Here is a 23,243-nt window from a genome sequence, read left to right as displayed (position 1 = left end):
TTTATGTGTCATACCACATCTTCTTTATCTGTTCATCTGCTGATGTTGTTTAGGTTGTTTCCATATCTTGGCTACTGTGAACAAGGGAGCACAGATCTCTTTTCAATATCCTGTTTTCCTTTCATATGGCTATATGCCAGAAGTGGGATTGCTACAGCATATGATAGTTAAATTTTTAATTTTTTGAGGAACCTCCATACTGTTTTCTCTAATGGCTACACCAATTTACATGCCTACCAGCAGCAGGGAACAAAGGTTCCCTTGTCTCCACATCCTTGCTAACACTTGTTATCTTGTTGTTGTCCTTTTTTTTTTAATAACATCCACTCTAACAGCTGTGAAGTAGTATGTTTTAATATTTTTAAATTTAATTTTTGGGATTATAAAATTCAAAGGTACAAACTATTTCCCCATTGACAGACACTGTTTCTAGTATTTGGTACTACTCTTCCTCAAAGATTCTCAAATACTAGATATTGTGTAGTGGGGGGAATAGTCCTATGGGAAAGAGTAAGAATTAAGGAAATGGATTCCGTGTCCATGGGTAGCTGATGATAAAAGACATCTTCTCTGTTACTGTACCAAAAGATTGATATTTGGTTTCCAAGTGGCATTTTATAGTTACCCTATCAAATTTGTCAAAGAAAATTTGTGGAAACTAACATATAGTCTGTCTGTGTTATTTGCTATTTTTATATGCTTGAGAGAAGAGGCAAAACTTCTGTTGTATGTGGTATGATTTCCCATGGTGTAACATTTCTGTAAGCTAAAAAGCTGACATTGTAGCCTTTTTTTATTAGTTTCTATACTAATACTTTAAGTAAGTAGTAATTAAATATTTTAATAGGTTTAAAATTTGGTTATGAATCTGTATATACATGTGACACATTAAACTGACTCAGATGACAGCTATGTAACTCTACTTTTTAATGGGGTTTTCTCCACCCCAGCCCAAGCATAATAAAAATTTAACTTTCCCTTCTGAGAACTAGAGATTAGAGCCTTCACTCATGTGAAAAAGTTTTCAGGCATCAGAGCCATCTTCTGCTCAGGAATTAATAATGCAATTTCATGCTCACAGGTGTGGCAAGAGTCTGGGAAGGTTGGGTGTTACTGAGTTTCTACTGCTGGAGTTTAGGAAAGAACAATCCTTCCCAAGCTTTATGCTGCATGCGAGACTCCATTCAGCAGAAAGTCAACACTCAAATTAATCCTGAGTTTCTAGTAACCAGTCAGTGGTTTAAGAATCTATTAAGATGTCCTAAAAGCCTTCACTTGAAAATGGTGGGCCCCCCCTAAGGTTCACTGAGTCCTGCTATTTATTAGCACCACAACCTACAATCCATTGGCCAGAATGAGAAATGGTGGCTTGTGTCTGACCTAAGTGACCAGTTAATCAGCACTTAGCACACAGTCCCCCAAACACTCTACAGACTGCTGTTGCTATCTCTCATTTAAAATCGTTGATCAGGGGCACCTGGGTGGCTCACTGGGTTGACGCCTCTGCTTTCGGCTCAGGTCATGATCCCAGGGTCCTGGGATCGAGCCCCGCGTCGGGCTCTCTGCTCAGCGGGGAGCCTGCTTCCCTTCCTCTCTCTCTCTGCCTGCCTCTCTGCCTGCTTGTGATCTCTGTCTGTCAAATAAATAAATAAAATCTTTAAAATCATTGATCATTTTCCCCTGGCTGGGCACTTTTTCTCCTATCTAACTATGTAACACTCGAAAGCATTTTTTAAATTCCTTTGGTGATGCAGCCTGTGATACAAGGCACTTAGCAGTGGCCTCCTATTCACTCTGCAAAACTAACATTTTTAACATTTTCATTTGGGTGACAAATATTTACCAGGTTCTATCACGTACCAGGCACTGTGCAGGGATAAAAGGCACAGTGGCACAGATACCACATTTGACGTCACACAACTTTAGGTTAGACATTCACACACGCATAGGCTGGCAATTATCATATGGTGCTGTGAGTCCTGTGTTAGGGGGAATTCAAAGAAGCAGGCTCCATGCAAAGAAGGCTCCCTGGAGAAAGTGAAAACAGCAGTGGGAATCAGAGAAGAGGGTCTCAGGCAGAAAGAGTAGCTGGGCTAGGCTCTGGGGAAAGAAAGGGCACATGCAATCTGAGGTAACGAAGTTAGTTCAGACTGGCTGAAACAAATCTATATTTTACACAGGTGAACAGAAGGCATATTCCAAGACCAGGAAGTGGCCTACCATGACCTCTCAAGCAGAACTTGAAAAATGGTACTGCTGTGACCTTGGGGAATACCAGTTGGGTAGCTCTTCACTTTGATTATGACCACTTGGTGATTCTAACATTAGCCAGGGATCCTTTGGCCAGAAATGTGTCCCCGAATACAATTTTGTTTACAATTTCAGGGGGTTCAGAATCACCAGCAGAGTATATCAAGATCCCTGGTTAAAATACAGTTCAAACTCATTCAAGCTCATTCTTCAGATAAGGAAACCCAGAGGCGCACGATGACTTACAGAAGCTACAAAGTTAAGGTAAAACCTAAGTATCCCAGTTCTCAGGCAGCGCTATTTCCCTTACATCACTGTACTGCTGTTCTGGGGAGCATTTCTACAGAAGCGTCTACTTAAATGTCAAAGTACCTCCCACTCAGGTCATCCCTGACCTCTTCTACTCCATCCAGCTCCATCACTCCTGCTCTCAGATTAATAATTTTCTGGGTCCTGGGTCAGTCAACTAATTGGTACATATTCTATAAGACGGAGCAAAGGCAAGATGGCAAAGACACATGATAAAGGTTGGGGTGAATGAACATTTGGTTCCTTGTCTCAAAAAAAGCAAACCAGAACATGCTTACCTGTTCCCTGCCACATCCAGGACATGAAGCTCTGTGGCCTGCGACACCTCTGAAGGTATCCGAGTTAGTCTGTTGTCACGCACACAGAATACAGTAAGGCTGCAGCACCCTCCAATCTACAATGAGAAAGAAAATACATCTTTTTTCCAGTTTTTTTGTGAAAGATGGTGGTGGGACTGGAGTATCTTGTTTGTCAAATGGCATGAAAAGGACACATAAAATGATACCACATGATTTTAAGTTTCACTGAGACCAACTATGATTAATTTAAATCATACAAAACACTAAGTAGTCCAGTAAGTTCATAAAAATCTCGGCAATGCATTAAATGTATATGTTCTAAATTAAATCAAGAAAATAAACAGTACAGTTCAAAAAAATCTCATTCTGAAAAGCAAGTCATTTTCCATTGCTATCTAATGCAACTGTATTTTTTAAATATGTTAACTAAGCTACCCAGGTCCAGACAAATATTATTTGGTAATATAGGTAATATTTGGTAAATATTATTTGGTATATTAAGAATTCTAAGTTTCAAAAATAAGGCCAGGGGCACCTAGGTGGCTCAGTGGGTTAAGCCACTGCCCTCGGCTCGGGTCATGATCTTGGGGTCCTGGGATCGAGCCCTGCATCGGGCTCTGCTCAGCAGGGAGCCTGCTTCCTCCTCTCTCTCTGCCTGCCTCTCTGCCTACTTGTGATCTCTCTCTCTGTCAAATAAATAAATAAAATCTTTAAAAAAAAAATAAGGCCAACAATGATACATACACACCCCTTCGAACACCTGCCCATTATATTAAATCCAGTGTTCCCAGTGTCCCAGTTCATTTCAAAAAACAAGAAACAAAACAAAACAAGGAAAAAAGAAGAAGGAAAAAAAGGATACTGGATAGACAATACAGTACATTAATTTTCTACTATACATCTTTTAACTACTTTTGGTCACTCACAACTTAATTTAGTAAATACGTTATTCATTTCCCTTTCACAAAATCAACAATATTTTAGCAAAAACTGAATGTGGTAAACACACATATTAATCTGGTAAACTTAATGCTTGTAGAAACATCAATATCTACATCCACGACAAATTTGATTACTATTTTTTTATTTATTTTTAAAGTCAGCGATTCAAAGATAATTGAGCTTTGTATGAGCCTGGTTTTCAAAAAAAGAACATAAGCACAAAAGAACTGAATCAGTCTCTTAAGCAAACTGGCCAGGATTTCTATGGTCAGGAAAGCTGAACCAAAGGGGTGGAAAAATAACTCAATCTCAGACACAACATTCTGCAGGACTCCATACAGTACTACATTCTTCCTGTACTCACTATCCTGACCCAGAGCGATTGCAAGCAAAGGCTCATGAAGGAACCTATTGATGTCTCTCTGACACATGGAAAAATACTCCACAGCTTCCCACTTGAGGAGAGGCAGAAGACTTGCATCTTCAATTATATCTGAGTACATCTTATATCCTTTTCTATGTATACATATGTTTAATACATGTATATACCTTAAAAAAGCAGAATGCATATTTATGAAACTGCTACATAATTACCTTCATGAACAATCTTACTATGTCTTCCCCTAAGAGTTAATATAAAGACTTGAGATCAAGTATTTAACCACAGTATTTAACCATAATGGATGTAAAAGAAAAATAACATGTAAGAAAACACGAATTAACATTTGTCTAAAATGGATAACACCCAGATATGTAGAAAGGCTTTTAGATTGTCTCCATGATCTCTCAGTGTTCACATTTCCCATCCCACCAACTGGTGCATTCGCTACCCTCTAAAACGTAACATTTTGATTCCACTGTGTCTTATAGAAATGCTCTTTTTTTCTGTCCTCCTAAATCTTATCAACTGTGCAGAAGTAGCTAAACATCCTCTACACCATCGAGTCTTCCCCAAACCCCCCAGTCCACACTGATATACTGCTCTGTGTTTCATTTGAAGTTACGGTCTATACAAACCCTCTGACAGATTGTTTCACTGAGTTAACTTGCACATGTCCATATAACCACAGTGCTTGGTAAGTATAGTACCCATCCTACTCACCCATCAACTTTTCTCATTTAGATATGTTTATATGCTTATGTTTATTTACTTACTAGTGAAAGGCTGCTACTTGAAGTTAATATCTGCTTCTATGTGTAGAAATGAAAGCCACAAAACTCTTTTAAGAATCATTAGAGAGGGCTCTCTTAGGTTTTATAAATACAGGGCCCCAATATCATGCCCTGAAAGAGATCTACAATAGGATCTTTAAGGGGCTTGGCATTCTTCCCTCTTGAGGAAGGGAATCATTAGTTTTACTCAGATGCCCAGGAATATTATGGAAGGAATCTAAGCTTTGAATGAAGATAGAGGATAGATATGATTAGATTTTCTCTGATAAATGGAGATGATCCCAACAAAATCTATTCATGGGAAGAAATCCCCAAGTTCCTCATGGAGGGGAACCCCCCGTGACCCTGCTCCCTGTGCACTGGCTCTGGGTTCAGTGGTGGTCTGGTGGCCATGTGGGAGGTCTTCCAGGTCAGCATGGGGCTGAGGCTGGACTTCACCTTAACCTTATCATCCTGGCCTGGCTTTAACACAATAAGATTTATCTGTACTCCAGGGAGGCAAAGCAGTTATGCACATAGACAACCCTCACAATGGCAAAATAAACTACTGGAGCGTGTACAGAACTGATATTGCATCATAATTGTGGGCACTTTGTCATGAAGCTGTTCACTGCTCCAGCCACCTGTTGGATATCTGTTTGGGGCCCTAATACTATAGCATGTGAACGTTTTCAATTTGTATCATGTACATATACTACCTATTAAAAATTAACTCATTAAAATGGGTCAGAGAGGGCTCTAATAGCTGTTGAAGCAATAAAAGTTCTGGACAAGTAAATACCTCTTAAGACTCTGGGAGGGGGATAATGTGAATTCCCAATGGAGTGTGTGGGCTATCTACTGTGTTTACATCTCATTTACTTATTTTTTCTTTTTCTTTTCCCATTCTAATCTCAAATCCATTTGAGACCTCAAGGAGTGGAAAACAATTGTATTCAAGAGCCTCCTAGTTGTCACAGCAGGCAGAGTGACCTCCTGATCTCCATTGTCGAAGGGTTTCAGAAAACAATGAAACAATGCCCACAAAGAGAGAGTGTTATTGCCAGTGTGCCGGGACGCCTTCATCACCCTCAGATGCACGTGCTGTCCCAGGCAAAACAGTGCACAAACAGAGACCTCTTTCCAAATCATCCAGGAAGGGATGGCACGAGCCTTTGGCTTTGAGAAAAGATTATTAAGCAGTAAAAACCATAATTCAAAAGGTACAGTTTTCACAGACATCAGAGGGGAACATGGAGCCCTGGAATGGATGCTCTGAGATCACACAGACCTGGGCTGGACCTGAGGCTCAATCCTGTGTTTTGTGTGTTTGACTATGTTACTTTAACCAAAAGTAACAATCAGGATTCAATTAAATGAAACCACAAACACAATTTAGCACCTATCATAGAACCTGGTCTAGTAAATGTGGCTGGGAAACCAATATGATGGTTTTGTCTTTTCAAGAAGTCAAAGTCCTGGATCCAAAGGACCAGGTCAGTCAACACTTGTGTGCCTGCTGTGTTGTTGGAAGTGTGCTGACGTTGATGAGCTCCTCCCAGAACATCCCTGACCTCCTTAAAAATCTCTCCCTTGCGAGGCATCACGGTGACAAAATGACAAAATGTCACTGTGTTAAATATTAGGGATAAATACACTGTGACTTTACTGCTAGTGAAGCACTGGTGTGATCTCAGTACTGTAGGATACATATGGCTCATGTGTGTTTCTGCTTTCTCTCTCAGGTCCAAGAGGTAGTTTACCAGGTCCTTAGTGACCATCAGGATAAAATGCCTGTATCACTTAGAAATTCTGGGAAGCAGAGTCACTGTTTAAATAACTTATTACCATCTATGTAGGAAGCTGATATTTTTATACTTCCTAAAACCACATAATAGTACCTTCCCAGAATACAAGGGGTTGGACTTGGAGAACTACAGAATGTAGCTGAGAATCTTTGTTTTGCTGGTTTGTGTATCTTAATTCCAGATTATACCTTCCTTCACTGTTTGGACCTGATTTAACCCATCTGGAGGAGATGGGACCTGCCGGTCATTGAGCAAACCCTCAGTCGGGTCAGCTGCGCTACATGTTAATTGCCTGGAGGTGACATTATTCAAGAGGAGATAATCAGTCAGTGATCCAAAGAGAAAGCCTGTACTAGTCATCATAGCCTACCTATATTCCATTTTTTGAACACCTGCCCCAAGTGTGAAGAAACTTTCATTTTTCCTTCAGTATTGGCCTTTTAATATTCTGTGTAACAGAATGAAACCCTTATTTCACTGACAGAAAGGGAAACGAACAATAAGTGAAATCTGGTGAAAATACAATTTGAGCTGTAATAATATGGTGAGTAATTTTAGAAACCAAAGACTGTTTTTTGCTTTTCCCATCATCATCTGTGGCATATTATTCGAATGTTCCTATTTCATAAATATTTTGGAAATCATATGGCTTTGGGACTTCCTGAATTGTTGGGCCACTGACATCAAAATATCCACTAATAAGTACAGCATTTTTCATTTCTAATTATAAAACAGTAAGTTACGTTGATTGGAAAATAAAAACCATAAATACGCACATGTAAAGGCGCAAGGAAAAAACTAAGACCAAATCCTACTCCAAAGGGATAATTGGTATTAACATTCTGAAGTACAATCTTTCAGTATTATTGCCATGCATTTGTGATTCATATATATATAAAACATATAAATTTTACACACACACACACACACACACACACACACACACACACACATACGCTTTGATGAAATTAGGACCAACACTATGATCTTCAGCACTTTTGTTTACATATGACATCAGGAATGTCCTCCCACATCAGTATGTTTCTAAAAGGAATTTTTTGACCACATAACTATTTCATTCTACAGATGTCTTACAAATCACAAATCTCCGATGTTAGACGCTGCTAGTTGGTTCTGCCATTTTGTGTAATCTTGGGCGAGTTACTGTAGCTGAGTCTGGGTTTCCGGGTCTTTTGGATGTTGATAACGACTTATCTATACCTCACAGGATTGTTGTGAAGATTAGACACGGGTATGCAGGAAAGCACAGTGCCGGCCATATGTGAGTTGCCCCTACATCTACATGAGAAATAGCCTTTTGCCTGGTTTTCCTGTGTACCACAACTGTGTTCCTAGGACAAAGCCCTAGAAGTGGCATTGCAGAATCAAAGGATATGAACACTTTCAAAGGTTTCAATATTACTGTTTTCCCTTCCAGAGAAGATGTAATAATTTATATTTCCCTATCATCTATGCATTTTCCCATACCCTCACCAACATTTGGCATCATTTTTTTTTTTTTTTTTACAAGTTCATAGGTCAGAAAGTTTCCATTAACATTTCTGTGAATGCTGATGGGGCTAAAATTTTTTCACATCAATAATCATTTCTATTTTTTCTTCTCTGAATCACTTATTTCTTATTGTGATGGGTTCTTTGCTTCAATTTTTGTCCACTTTTCTCCAGTGGAAACCTCTTTTTCTCAGTCACTGGGAAGGATTTCAAGTAGAGTGAGGCGAGACCTCCTTAATCTGTAATGTTCTAAGTGTCCTCTGGCCCTCAGGGTGTCTTGACCTTCTTGAAGATCAGAAATCTAATTTTCACATAGACAAATCTATCAACTGGGTTTTTTGTTTTTGTTTTTGTTTTTTTTAAGACTTCTTTCCACTTTCAAGTTTGGAAATGCTTTCTCCATTTTGAAATCCAATGGCCAACTATGCTTTATTCTTGTATTTTTAGGTTTTACCTTACCCCTTTTAGCAATAATCCATTTTAGAATATGATGGAAGTTTACACTAAATTGTAATAAGACAGAAAGATATCCATAAAATGAATTCTCTCTCTGAAAATAAAAATATTTATGGGTAACTAACATTTACAGAGTGCCTGTTTTAAAACAAAACAAGATTTGATGAATGATCTGTAAATCCTATCTTTTGACTGTGTAAGTGTGATGAAGTCAAGATCACTTTCATTTTGACTTAATGGAGACAAAAGACTAGACTCTAAACTTGGACACATGCTCAATTTCTTCTAGCCAGAAACTCTTTAAATGGTGCAGATTGTTCTAAGGTAAGATTTGGCTGGGGAATGTTATGAAGTTGCTGGCTCTCTTTCCTCATACCCACAATCACACATAAACCAACTCCCTGTCTGTCCACGCATCACACAACACGGTCTCTTTTTAATTCTTCCCTCCACCCAAAACATGCGTTTTTTAGGGAGCCTTCTTTCCCCCAGAAGCATATACACTTACACGACAGGATGAGAAATAAAAGACATAATTAAGTTGCTTGAAAAATCAGAAGCATGCCACATGTAGCAAATAAAGCAAATCTAGCCTTTCCATTAGAGAGAGAATTGTGCTGACAGACGAATTCAGTGAAGACAGATGAGCTGCCACGTTATGCCTTTTGGAATTTCTGAGTAACTTAAAAAAATGTAATTCACAGAAAAGCATTCTTTTGGGAGAGAACAATCTGAACAAATCTGACAACTGACAAACACGTAACAAAATAAGGTTTCAGGCCATGCAGTCATTTAAAAGAAAACAAAAACAAAACTGCGTTTAAAGGAAAATGTCTAATATTTTACAATGAGGAACACACAAAGCAGTCAGTTGATTTGAAATCTTCATGCATTTAAGAAGCAAAATGGAAGTTAGAGATGCAACTATGGTCTGAACAATACTTACAAGATAACAAGTTTACCCGCCTTTCCTAAATTTCCAAGCAGCTAACAATTAAGAAAACAAGAGACATTCATTGATTTGCAAATGTTTACTACTACAAATAACACCACAAAACACAAACGGAATCTATAATTGTGACCCACACAGTACATTTTCCCTCATTTGGGAAAAACAAACAACAACAAAAAAAACAAATAAATGTTGCCAGAGACTAAGGGGCCGTGCTCTAAAACATGATATACACTAGCATCAAATTAAAGAAAGACAAAAAATAGAACTACATGGCACACAGGACCAATCACAACTAATACAACTGTGGGTTTGGGGCATATATATTGAGTTGGTCAGCATTTCGGTTTAGATGTGTCATGCATGCAACTTGATTGTTCAAGAGAGAGTAGTAGAGTTTTGTAAGTGCAGAATCCAATCATGGAAAGTACAGGATATGATCAAATGGTATCAAACTTGGAGGCAGAGCAAGTGCACACACACGTAGTCCCTAGGCCCAGCCCCGCTCCCCGATTCCACACACACGCACACACACGCACGTGTGCACACGGTTATGGGGCCTACCACACTCACACACCGCACAGAGACTCATGGCACAGCCGTGCTGTGCAGACCAACATGACACACTTCACGGTCATGCGGCCTGCAGTGGTCCAGCTGCTCAGCCCCGATGGTCAACGGCAAGTACTCAGCAGCCGTTTCCACAGGGTCACCACTGTAACCCACAGCAGAATTAGGGGCATGAGCTCAGCGCATTTTCCTACCCTGGGAGGTGAGTGTGCATGAGTAGCAATGAAGGTATGCTAGAAGAGAGCCAGTTCCTAAAAACCTCAACTCTCTCTGCTTCCTCTCCCAGCTACAGGAAAGGACACAGACTTTATTCAGTTATCAGACTCTACATGCCAGAAAACTAATCACAATTTCAAGGAGAGCAGATAATACGTGACAGCAAACTAAAATGCATTAAAGCTAGAACTACTTTCATACCATGTCCACTTCCCACATCATGAAATGCCATTCTAATAAATTTACACGGACACACGACACATGGTGGGTATATCCCTCCGAAGCCTGAGTACAAGTTTCATTCTCTTAAAATGTGAAGAGGACAGATGCTCACATGAGGACAGATGCTAACATGATGGCAGTAATTTTACACAAAATGTTAAAGTTGTGCTTAGGATTTATGCCTTTGCAAGAGAATCAGAAGAGGGGGCTGGGGAACTGGGTGGGGAAACTTCCTGGGAGATGGACATTCAACTCCCAAGTGCTCTCTTCAGCACTAACCTTGAAAATGTTCCTGAAATGTATTAATTTTCTAACATGTCCAAACGAAAGACTGTTTGACCTCTCTTTACCATCTTAAAGTCCTGTCTTACCTCAGGGCCACATGTGGAAAGGCTGGACTGCGTCCGTATGCCCTGAGTGGCCATGCTTTCCTTGGCCTGTGGAACAATAGTGAGCAGGCTGTCAGGGGACACATCTCTGGAGCCCATTCTACCGACTGCTAGCTATGTGAGGCCTGCTAAGGAAGGCTTTCCATCAGCCTTAGCTTCTTCATCTGGAAAATGAGGAACTCTTGCTTACGACCTCAAAAGCTGTTGTGAGGATTCAGGGAGTTAACAAACATGACAGCACCGAGCACAGGATGTGGCATCTAGAAAAAAAGTAAGAAATCTTTTCTACTTCTCTGTGCACGTGTCTACCTGTCCAGTCTGCTACCCATTCAACAAGAATAAAATCAATATTCAGAATATCAGCCCTGTGTTTTGGTTTATCACTGTGAGACCAGAACCACAATGTTCTGATTCGCAGAATCTCTTACTTGTGTCCCAGTTTAGCAGAGGTGTACTGAAGTCTTTCTGTGGGGAACAGTTTTATTTAAGTGCCAGTGCTCAGAGTAAGGGTGGGTCAGAATATGGTCACATTTATGATAAATACCCTCCTTTGCTTCCTTTCAGGAATGCTGGCTGTCTTGCCCGGGCAGAAGACTGGGAGACGGTGGGTGTAGTGCCACGATGAGGGGAGAGAAAGAGAAACCAAGCAAAGCTCAGACACCCTGGGAAGGGCCCTAGGAAAACAAGAACCCGCAAGTTCTGGCTGGTGGGATGGTAGCTTTGAAATTATCCCAAGAAAAATAAAACAAAATAATAAAAAATATAAACAAATAAAATTATCGCAAGAGAGATATTGGAAAGGGTCAAAACAGAGAAAGGAAGGACACTGAGCCTGGCCAGGGATCCCATCACACGATATCACACCTTTTCATGTGAGGCCTAACAAAGGGGACGGGGCTCACTGACATTCAATGGGGGTAAGAAAGGCAGCTGAACTGAGTTTCAGGCTAATGATTAACAAAAAAATCAACTACCCATCTCCCAGTTCCCCTAGTTCTAAAGAGAAGGTACGCCTTTTGTTAAATATCACACATGCGTCTTTGTTTCATCTGCTCTAGGTCCCCTTGTTTTCAGAAATTCCCTTGCCAGGACTGAAGTGCCTCTACATCTATACAACTAGTCCCCACAATGCCTGGTGATGGGCTCTTCTCTTGGTTGGATCACTGACAGGGAGAAAAAAATCCTAAGAATCTGGCTATAGCTTCCCATTCACCTCTTTCCATGTGAATGCCTTTGTGAAGAGTTCGTTCACTCTCTCCCAGATATGAACACTGCTCGGTATCAATCTCTGTCCAAGAGAAGGGTTGCATCAAGATCCACTTTTATAATTCCAGTGGCTTAGGAAGCAGTTTAATTTCACATTAAACTCAGACCCAACGTTATCCGCTTCCTCTGCTAAACCCCCAAGTTACCTATTTCTATCAATGGTTCTCTGTATGGCAAAGCCAGAAATGCCAAATTTCTCCCACTTCAAATCCTATCAACTCACCTTTCTCAAATGCTCATAGTCATCTGGACTCGCCTACCCTCTTTAAAGTCACTGCTGATCGTTCTTTGATATAACTCCTCCAACCATCTATATGCTCACAAATGAGAGTACATAACATTTAAAAAGCACCACATTAAGTCTTTTAAAACATGTGACACTTTTGATCTCCTATGTGCTATTATTTCTTTATAATCATTATTGTTTTTTTAAAGCACATACCTCTTTTGGTAAAGACACTAATTTATTTCTGTCTGCATTCAAGTTGCTCAACTTCTTAAGTTTTCCAATGCTCTTAGGTAAGGTCTGTTAAAACAACATTTTAATTATTAATTTAATACATTTTTTTTTAACATGACTCACAGTAAAACAGATCTTTTCAAGGATTTAAAGAATATAATCTCATCCACTAAGAGACATAATTGTTCTTTCTGAATATCGGATAGGTCAAAGCTCACTTGGAAGATGTAAAATTAAATATTCTATATTTTTGTTAAAACCAGAGTATGTTTCAATGAAATGGAGTCAAAGGCATGGGCCTGGAAACAGAGAAACACCTAGTAAAGAGGTAATGCTCTTCAACCTAAGTAAGAATTTGCACCTCAAGATTCATCGTTCATTGCCTGCACCTTTGAGAACCACACTGGGAGAATGGCTTGGATGACCTGGAAGCCAGAGGGCTGGGGGGACCAGAATCCAAAGCAGGGTGCTATGGAGCTGGCAGAAGGTAGGTGGCATGGAGACAGGAGCAAGGCAAGCAGGGCTGGGGGTTCGGGTACGCAAAGCACTCTAGGAACCAGGTAGAACCCTGTTGGAGGGGAGGGCTTCAACACTCTGCTAGAAGCCAGGGGTGAATGTTATGTTTACCTCTGTAATGATAAATATCTGTAAGCCTAAAACCATAAACTAGCATCAGAAGATTTGGGTACTTCCACGACACCCACCAGAGGAGGATGCCCACGCTGCCCGAGGAGAGATGTGGCTTGGCTCCTGCACCAGCTCTGTGTCCTACCCACTTGTGCTATCTTTCTGCTCTTTCCACCTTTCCTTCTTTCTTTATAAAGAAAGAAGAAAAGAGAAGAGGAAAAAGGAGCAGGGAGAGTAAGGTAGGAAACAGAGTGACAAAATGAAAGAGCAAGGTAGGAACGTAAGCTGAAGCAAACATAGCTGCTACAAGACAAGGAAGAGAGGAGGAAGAGAGGATAGAGTGATCAGTGAGGGCCTGAGGAAAGCAGAGAAAGCAGCAGGAAGGGAGGAGCAACAGAGATCCACTGTCATCGGGCTCATCTGGATCCCCCCAGCACCATGACCACGTGGCTGACACCAAAGCTTTGCCCTTGGGAAGATGGGGAAGTCTAGCCCAGGTGTGGACACCTGCAGCCACCGCCACCCCCAATTTCCAGGGTGGGATAAGATCTCAGTTCCACACTCAGCCCCCAAAGAGCACTCATCCCCGTGCCCCTATTCCCACCAAGGCTTTTCCCAGCCAAACACCACTTTCTCCCCTTCTCTCTCTTTCCATCTGCTTGAAGAACCCTGAGAGCAGGTTGCCCCCGGCAGACCTCGGACACCATGGTGGAGGCATCAGCACAACCACTGATGGGCTCATCCCTACCCCTCACTGGACACCTCTTTCAGCGGAGCCTAACTACCATTCTCTTCACTGAAGCAGGTTAAAAGCCAGTCGTCTTTATGCCCTGCATTTGCTTCGAAGTCCTTTTTAAGATGTAAGAAATAAGAAAATTTCTACACAGTCCACCCCAATTATGAGTAAGTAGAACCTACCCTGATAAGTCTTTCTGATACAGAAACCACACGACACATATCTATTTGAATGTTCACCCCACACTCACCAGGAGCCGGTTTTCTGTAAGAACTAATTCAGTGAGGCTTTCACAGTCCCCAACTGCTTCAGGCAGCTGTGTGAGTCTGTTCTGATCCACCTTCAAGATCGACAATTTCTTTAGTTTTCCTGTAAAAGAATTATTTCAACTCATTAGTTACAACTGTCTTCCTAATCATTATTTGGTATCTCTTATCTGCTGTTCTTTTTGTTTTAAATAGTTACTTTTTTTTCCCCTCACCCAGTTTTTCACATTATGAAACCACATCTTTCTCATTTAGATCACTAAAGGTGGAGAGTTAGTTTTATCAGAACATCAAAAACAGCCAGCAATCAGTCCCAAAAGTTCATTTTCGCTTTTGTTTCCTTTGCCTTTGGAGACATATCTTGAAAGAAGTTGCTGTGGCTTCATCAAGATCAAAAGCTTCTGCACAGCAAAGGAAACAGTCAACAAAACAAAGAGGCAACCCACGGAATGGGAGAAGATATTTACAAATGACAGTACAGACAAAAGGTTGATATCCAGGATCTATAAAGAACTCCTCAAACTCAACACACACAAAACAGATAATCATATCAAAAAATGGGCAGAAGATATGAACAGACACTTCTCCAATGAAGACATACAAATGGCTACCAGACACATGAAAAAATGTTCATCATCACTAGCCATCAGGGAGATTCAAATTAAAACCACATTGAGATACCACCTTACACCAGTTAGAATGGCCAAAATTAGCAAGACAGGAAACAACGTGTGTTGGAGAGGATGTGGAGAAAGGGGAACCCTCTTACACTGGTGGTGGGAATGCAAGTTGGTGCAACCAATTTGGAGAACAGTGTGGAGATTCCTCAAGAAATTAAAAATAGAGCTTCCCTATGACCCTGCAATTGCACTACTGGGTATTTACCCCAAAGATATAGATGTAGTGAAAAGAAGGGCCATCTCTACCTCAATGTTTATAGCAGCAATGGCCACGGTCGCCAAGCTGTGGAAAGAACCAAGATGCCCTTCAACGGACAAATGGATAAGGAAGATGTGGTCCATATACACTATGGAGTATTATGCCTCAATCAGAAAGGATGAATACCTAACTTTTGTAGCAACATGGACGGGACTGGAAGAGACAATGCTGAGTGAAATAAGTCAAGCAGAGAGAATCAATTATCATATGGTTTCACTTATTTGTGGAGCATAACAAATAACATGGAGGACAAGGGGAGATGGAGAGGAGAAAGGAGTTGAGGGAAATTGGAAGGGGAGGTGAACCATGAGAGACTATGGACTCTGAAAAACAACCTGAGGGTTTTGAAGGGGCAGGGGGTGGGAGGTTGGGGGAACCAGGTGGTGGGTATTAGGGAGGGTATGGATTGCATGGAGCACTGGGTGTGGTGCAAAAACAATGAATACTGTTACGCTGAAAAGAAATAAAAAAATTAAAAAAAAAAAAAAGAAAAAAGCCAGCAATCAGAAACAAATCATTTTAAAAGTCACTACATAAAAAATTGTATCAAAGCCAGAAACTTGATAGAAAAACAAATAACTAGCTCTTGACAGATCTTTAAGGACAGGAAATGTTTCATGTACAAAGGAGAGAGACTTTCATCTTACTCCAAGAATCATCCTCACTAAAAACAAAAAATAAAGTGTGGTTTATTCTATCACCTGGAGTGAAAGTGGCTTGGTGAAGATTTCTGAAATGAATGGCTCTAGAGATACAGAATAAAATGGAAACCTTTGAAATGCCACATGAAGAACTGAGTGTATTTCACTCAGGGCAGAAAGGGTGGATTTTCTGGTGGTGCCCGCAGGCCATGGAAAACAGGAATGGGGTGACCACAGCTTCCTCAATGTCCCCACTGAGTGAAGAAAATACTCAATCTTTTGGATTCTCATTTTCAACCCATAATTCAAGGAATAATCCTACAAAACAGATAGCCTTCAATATCTACTGAGAGAGGCTGGCATGGGGACACTGTCCCCAGGAAAATCAGAAAATGGCCTCTATCTTAAAGGAAATGTAAAGCTGAAGAAAAAATGTTGAAAAAATTAACTCGCTTTGTGTGTTGTCACACAGCAGGGCAGGAGAACTAACAGAGTCATAAGCTCTTTGTTTAGTATAGTCAATAACCTACTAACACTGTCTCCAGAGAGTTTCCACCTGTCCTCACTAGCAGGAGAGGCTTTCTCCACAGGGCAGGGCACACTGAATTGAATCGATAGATCTCCCTGCAACTGAGGAGTCTCCTTAACAGTATTACTGGCAGGGCACCTGGGTGGCTCAGTGGGTTAAGCCTCTGCCTTAGGCTCAGGTCATGATCTCAGGGTCCTGGGACTGAGCCCCGCATGGGGCTCTCTGCTCAGCGGGGAGCCTGCTTCCCCCTCTCTCTCTGTCTGCTGCTCTGCCTACTTGTGATCTCTCTCTGTCAAATGAATAAATAAAATCTTAAAAACAAAAACAAACACAAACGGTATTACTGGCAAGTGGTGTTGCCGCCTCTCCCTGAACACTTCAAGTTACGGGGAGTTCATCCCTTCCTAAGCAGCCCAGACTAATTTGTAACCAACATTTCATTTATATCCTTCCCCTATCGCTGTCTGAACTAGAAGATGCAGTAACAAATCGACTTCTCTTCTACAGGACGGCCTCTCAAATGCTTGAGGTCAGCCATTTCACACTTCCTACTTCCTATGCCTAGCAACAAAACGTCCCCAGTTGCTACAACTGTTTTTGGATACCAAGTATCATTCTCACCGACCATCTCTACCTGGACTCAAAATCCCCATCAATTTTCCACCCGGGCCGAACCAAAAGACAACGTCTGTGTTCCTCCCCAGTTGTTATGATCAGATACTGCTTTCATCTTGACCAAACACCAGAAAGGAAGTGGTTCTCTGTCCTAGAGCTTCTTCAACTACTGAAAACCCTTCAGAAACCTGCTTTGATATTTTGAATAAAAGCTAAACAAAGGTCAAAGACAGCAACACTTTGTTAACTATGTGGTTAAACATAGTTTCTTACAATCTCTAAGTGGATTTGCAATGGTGGAGCTCTCGGTCCCCATCTGTTTATACCTTCCCTGAGTTTATTTTCTCACACAGGACTGAATGCCTTTAGGATAAAGGAAATGTCTGAACTAACTGATTTTAAAGGAAATGACAGACAATGGTTAAAGGAAAAGACTATTCTCGACGTATGAGAAAAGGATCAACTCAAACACACCATTCCTCCCTAGGTCATGTGGTGAGGTCAGAGTCACTTTCTCATTAACTATTTAGGATGCTCACATAAAAATTTCTTAGAGACTGCTCCCATGCCTGAAACTTATCTATTATTCAGACTAATCTCTACTGAAAACAATGGAGACAAGATGCGAAAGAGACAGAGGAGTCAACACTTAGAAGTAATCATACCTACAACTGCTACCGAACCAGGATGACAGAAATACTTGCCTATCAAGAAACTTCAAGTGCATTAAATGTTCTCTGCATTCCTTCTTTAAGAACAAATAAATGACATGGAGACTAAAGGAGCCACATCGTCAGCCTCTGAGAGTGGTGACCAAAGGATCAGAGTGATCCCCAAAGGCCCGAGACAATAGCCAGCACCTTTAGTAGGGAATTACTTTCCGTACTTACCGATGCCATCTGGAATCATTTCTAGTAAGTTCTGGGAAATGACTAAATCCGTTAATGAAGTCAGGCCACTGATTTCTTCAGGAAGTCTTTCCAACCTATTTTCAGAGACATCTAAGCACAGTAGGTTCTTCAGATTTCCTATTTCCTACATCAGCGATACAAAAAAGAGACTCATGCTTCAACCTGCCACAGTACAGAGGAATTTCTTACAGTGATTTTTCACAGTCAAATCCCAAAGTTGTCCCGAGGATGTTTCTTTAGCGTTTATCTATATGAGAAGGCTGGAGTAAATTTCCAGACCTCTTTCCAATGAAAACGGGAAGCTGTAAAAATCACAGACACGGCTCTGGGAGGGATGCCAAGCCCTCCAACTTCAGGCAGGCAAGGAATCATTCTCACGTAACAGATGAAGAGACTGGCACCAAGAAAGAACAAATGACTCTATGGTTACATAATTTTAAAAAAAGAGTCTTGAATCCAGTTCCTCAAGTTTTGGAATCAATCACTTCAATAAGCAACTCATACTTCAGGGTGACCCTGAGATTTTCTGTTAAGAAACCATTTGTACACACACACACACACACACACACACACACACACACACACTCCCTCTCTCTCTCTCTTTTCCCATCACGCCCCAGAGCTGGTGTATTACTTTCCCGATAACCCCGTGGTATTTTTATTCCCCATTCTGGGACTCCGAAAAGAATGAGAATTCTCCCAACCAGGATTTCTCCTAATTTCCTAGAGAAATCTAGGTATTAATCAGACCTTCACCACATCAGTTGCCAATCTGTCTCCTTTCCCCAAATGCAGCCAAGACCTCAGAAAGAGACTGCAATTATCTCCTTCCTTCCCTTGGCTGTGAGTGAGGTCCTCATACTTTCATCGCTAACTATATCCAGAAGATGCTACGAGTGCTTCCTCCTGGAGTTCGACCTCCTGCATCAACACGGCCTTCCTCACCTACAGCACACAGCACCATCACACCTGCTTCAGCCCACTGAGCAGACACCTAGGCATCTGATCTGCTTTAAACTAGGGGCATCTAGGCCATCAGGAAATACACCCAGACTTTAAAGACAGGCTATAAGGTATATCAAAGAATGAAATTCAGGAATAGTTACACAAAAATTGAGTAAGAGGAAAATGCTTGTTTTTTCATTGTTGGGTTTGTTGGCTTATGTTTCTCTGTCATTTTACCAGAAGGCGAGCCTGCTTACAAAAGGACTCCACGAGATGACTACGTACCTAGAAGTCTGTGCAGACTCTAATTCATTTGGAACACGGTTCTCACATTTGATAATAATCGGAAAAACCTTAACACTATGACAAAACAGCTAAAACATAAGCAGTATTTGCAAAAATTGTGAAATAAAAGCTTTTAACATTTCTTTTACATCAACTATTACAGAACAGAATGTGGTCACAATCATCCCAAAGCACTTGGCACATCACAAAGACTGTCAGAAATGGACACAATCTAAGAATCAGGAGTTCTCGTAATTTACAAAGTTGCTGGGCTTGAAGTAAGCCACATGGGGAGCAAGGATGAAATAAAATACAGACTTCACCAACTAAAGGATGTATTTTCTATCTTTAGAAATGGTGGGTTGAGGCTTTCAATTTTTCTGTGGCAATGTAGCATGATGAATGCTTAATATATGTTACCAAATGTGCTTTTTCAACCAATGTTTTTTGTTTCAAGATCCCCGTTATAGAAAATTTCACATAGAAGCAGGAAATACATGAGTGGTGCCTGTGGTTGTTCTATAATTTGGGGGAAACAATGTAAAATCACCACTTACCTGAGGTAATTCTGACAGCTGGTTTCCATCCAACCAGAGATCCTTTAGATGTAAGAGAGCTCCAATTGATTCTGGCTAAAACAAACAAAAAAATAATGCTATGGTAACAAAGATCCAATGTTGAGTCTTCCACTAAGAAAGAATCCCAATTCAACAGTTAATAAATGGGTACTATAGAGGATGTCTGTTGGGACTTTTCCAAAACAAGTCCCCCATCCTAAAAGCATTCCCAGTGCTCTCCAAGAATGCTAGTGATTTCCATTTATGCCCGTCATCTCTAGTCCTGACCCTCCCCACCCCCACATCATAATTCTTAACATGTATGAACTGAAGCACATTCTCTCATGTTGCCAAGCTATATCTGTGAAAATACACCCCTACAGATTTCCCCTAAAATACGTTTTGATGACACATAGGGACAAAATTAAATCTAAATCTCTTCGGTACAGACTTACCAAATTATATATTTCATTGTTTCCTAAATCAAGTTCTTCTAGTCTCCGCAGCTGGGTAAGAGAGCTATTAAAAAAAAAAGAAGAAGAAGGAACTCTTAGAGAGTACTTAGAAATGCTGAGCAACATGGTATTCCTCACTTGGACTCATTTCCAAAAACATTAGGACTGCATGGCTCTAAGTATTACCAAGGAAAAACTATTAAGGGAAGGCTGGCATCTCCCAAACTTTCCAAAAGACACAGAATCTCTTTTTGACAAAGTACTGTACTACTTATTTTTTTTTAAATACTTGAAGAAATTCATGTAGTACAAAATCCCCTCTTGTTTTGCCCAGAGACTCACTCAGGAAGATATGTAAGAAGATTCTCTCTCAGTTCCAGGGAAGCCAGGTTATAAAGGCTAGAAATGAATAAGAGGAAAAAAATATAAGGAAAATTCCTGAGATTCTTCTTCCCATTCCCCCCTTCATAATACACTCCACAAATAGCAATTCTTAATAAAACTTCGTCACTTCCTCCCAGGAGAAAAATATGTATAACCACTACCCCTACCCTCATTAAAAACAACATACTATCTACCTCCTCAGTTTTAATATTAAAATAAAAAGAGAAGCATCATCAATGTAAGGTACCTTTATTTAAATACTTGTACAGTTGATATGTGAAAATAACTCAGTAGTCCTTAAAGACAAACCACTGCTTGGAACCAAGACAGAAGCTAACTGTGTGCTTCCAGACTTTAGAATGTCAAATATGTGCAGGTACCATAAAAAACAGTAATGCCTTTAATCTCACAAAGATCAGAGCTCTTCTTCCAAACATCAGTGAGAGACCAACCATGTTTGAAAGTGGTAGGCATCTCAGTCCAGAGGGCCCACATGCTATACCTAAGATCACAAATTCCAGGGATGCCTGGGTGGCTCAGTCATTAAGTGTCTGTCTTTGGCTCAGGTCATGATCCCAGAGTCCTGGGATGGAGTCCTGCATCAGACTCCCTGCTCAGAGGGGCTTCTGCTTCTCCCCTTGCCTTTGTCCCCCTCTGCTCCTTGCTCATGCTCAATGGCTCTCTCTCGCTCACTCTCTCTCCCAAAAATAAATAAAATCTTTTAAAAAAAGACCACAAATTCACAGAGTACCTGGAAGCAACAGTATGGAAATAATGGCCATTTAAATGCATCAAGGACAGAGTAGTAATGCACCTCACGTGGTGCCCAGAACACAAGACCGATTCAATAAATGGGAGCAATAATGTTTGTTTCATTCCTATGGAACACCACAGTAGCATGCTTTTCTGCAGATTCTGTTGCCTCTCGGGTGTAATACATGCCTACCAGGAGCACAATGAAAGGAGACAGATGTTTTCCCAGAACTCTGATGATCTGGGTGGAAGCTTCGTATGCAGTGGCGGCTCTGCCGCACCAGAAACCTCACATGCCCAGAGGACGTCAGCACGGGCATGCATTACTGATTCGGAAGGTAACAAATTCATCTATTACTCCACCGGGTGCTTACTAAGCTTTGCACCGATCCAAAACTCAAGGTTTTGCTCATATCACCACAGTAATGTCCAAATTTGGAGGACTTTTACCATGTAAGCACACAGAACACAAGGAGTCAAACATTATCCCAACACTCTAATCTGCCTTAATCTTCCTTTCTCCTTCCAACATAAAAGCCAGAACTAAAGCTGGTTTCATAACATCAGGAAACGTAAATCTGATTTGCACAAACAATATATATACATATGCGAAGACTGTTTGCTGGAAAATGTATCTTAACTTGATGAAACGCACAAATTCTGTATCTCCTCCAATTTTAGAAAACTGAATACTTTTCACAATTAAGGCAGAAGCAAACAAAACTCTTCAGAACATATTATTTTTAAAAATCAAAATCCCTGCTAACAATTATGAATTTAATGCTGACATTCTTAAGAAAAAAGGAAGGCTGAAGTTGCAGCAATGTGGCTCTACTTTGGGTGGGCCATGCGTTCACACAGAAGACAGAAGAACGGCAAGGAGAGGGAGGTGAGAAGGAATTACCTGGCATCTATTTCAAAAAGCAACCTGTACACGAGGGTGACAAGTAACCACTGCACTGCTTTGCTTTCAGCTTTGGTGTAAACCCTGGCCAGTTTTATTGGGGAGGTAGTAACCTTTAGCTATTTTCACATTCATATTTTAACAATCACTGATGAAATTGTCGTTTTATCTGTTCAACATTCATTGCTTTCACACCAATTTTGACGCATGAAAGGCACACACTAATAAAAGAAGGAAAAAGTCCTTGCTTCACAAACCTTACTGGCAGGCATCACTGAATGCCCTCTTTAAAAAGTGGTTTTCCGGGGGAGCCTGGGTGGCTCAGTCATTAAGCGTCTGCCTTTTCCTCAGGTCATGATCCCAGGGTCCTGGGATGGAGTCCTGCATGGAGCTCCCTGCTTAGAGAAGAGCCTGCTTCTCCCTCTGCCTCTTCCCCTTCCCTGCTTGTGCTCTCTCTCTCTCTCTCAATCTGACAAATAAACAAAATCTTTAAAAAATAAAATAAAATAACAGTAAAACCAGTTTTCTGCAGGCCTTGATGCTGAGCATTGTCCTGAGGCCTCCCACCTGACCTGGATCACCTGCCCGCTCTCTCTGGCACGGCGCACAGCTCCTCACACACACCATACTCTCTCATACTCTTGATTAGTAATGACCCTGCTGGGTGATGACAGGCCAAGGACACAATTAGGAACGGGGCGCTTTGTGTAAATTCCATTAGGAAGGGCCAAAGGCACAATCCAAGTCTGGTGGGAAGCCAAAACTCCTGCCCTCACCCCACACTGCCTTGAGGAGTCTCAGGGGCCCTCTATTCTCTGGAATCTCTTTATAATTTCGGTTTTAAAAGCAGCTATCAATCTGGGGCAAATATGTCAGTCTTACCTTCTTAACCG

General features: G+C 40.9%; 1 protein-coding gene across 1 annotated transcript in view; it reads right to left on the bottom strand.

Annotated features, from left to right (window-relative positions):
- Nucleotides 1-23,243, bottom strand: part of LRRC1 (leucine rich repeat containing 1) — a 128,778-nt gene that overhangs the window by 9,313 nt on the left and 96,222 nt on the right. Inside the window, exons 5-11 of the mRNA XM_080806523.1 lie at nucleotides 20,652-20,708; nucleotides 20,310-20,373; nucleotides 19,855-19,929; nucleotides 18,047-18,191; nucleotides 14,417-14,535; nucleotides 12,786-12,869; nucleotides 2,838-2,953 (exon numbers count right to left, since the gene is read on the bottom strand). Of these exons, the coding sequence (XP_080662649.1) occupies nucleotides 2,838-2,953; nucleotides 12,786-12,869; nucleotides 14,417-14,535; nucleotides 18,047-18,191; nucleotides 19,855-19,929; nucleotides 20,310-20,373; nucleotides 20,652-20,708 (660 nt within the window). The remainder of the gene's footprint in view (nucleotides 1-2,837; nucleotides 2,954-12,785; nucleotides 12,870-14,416; nucleotides 14,536-18,046; nucleotides 18,192-19,854; nucleotides 19,930-20,309; nucleotides 20,374-20,651; nucleotides 20,709-23,243) is intronic.

The sequence above is a fragment of the Martes martes genome (genome assembly GCF_963455335.1).
Source record: "Martes martes genome assembly, chromosome: 6".
Taxonomy (NCBI): Eukaryota; Metazoa; Chordata; class Mammalia; order Carnivora; family Mustelidae; genus Martes; species Martes martes.
The sequence above is the reverse complement of the archived record's forward strand: the minus strand, read 5'-3'. Positions and strand labels throughout refer to the sequence as shown.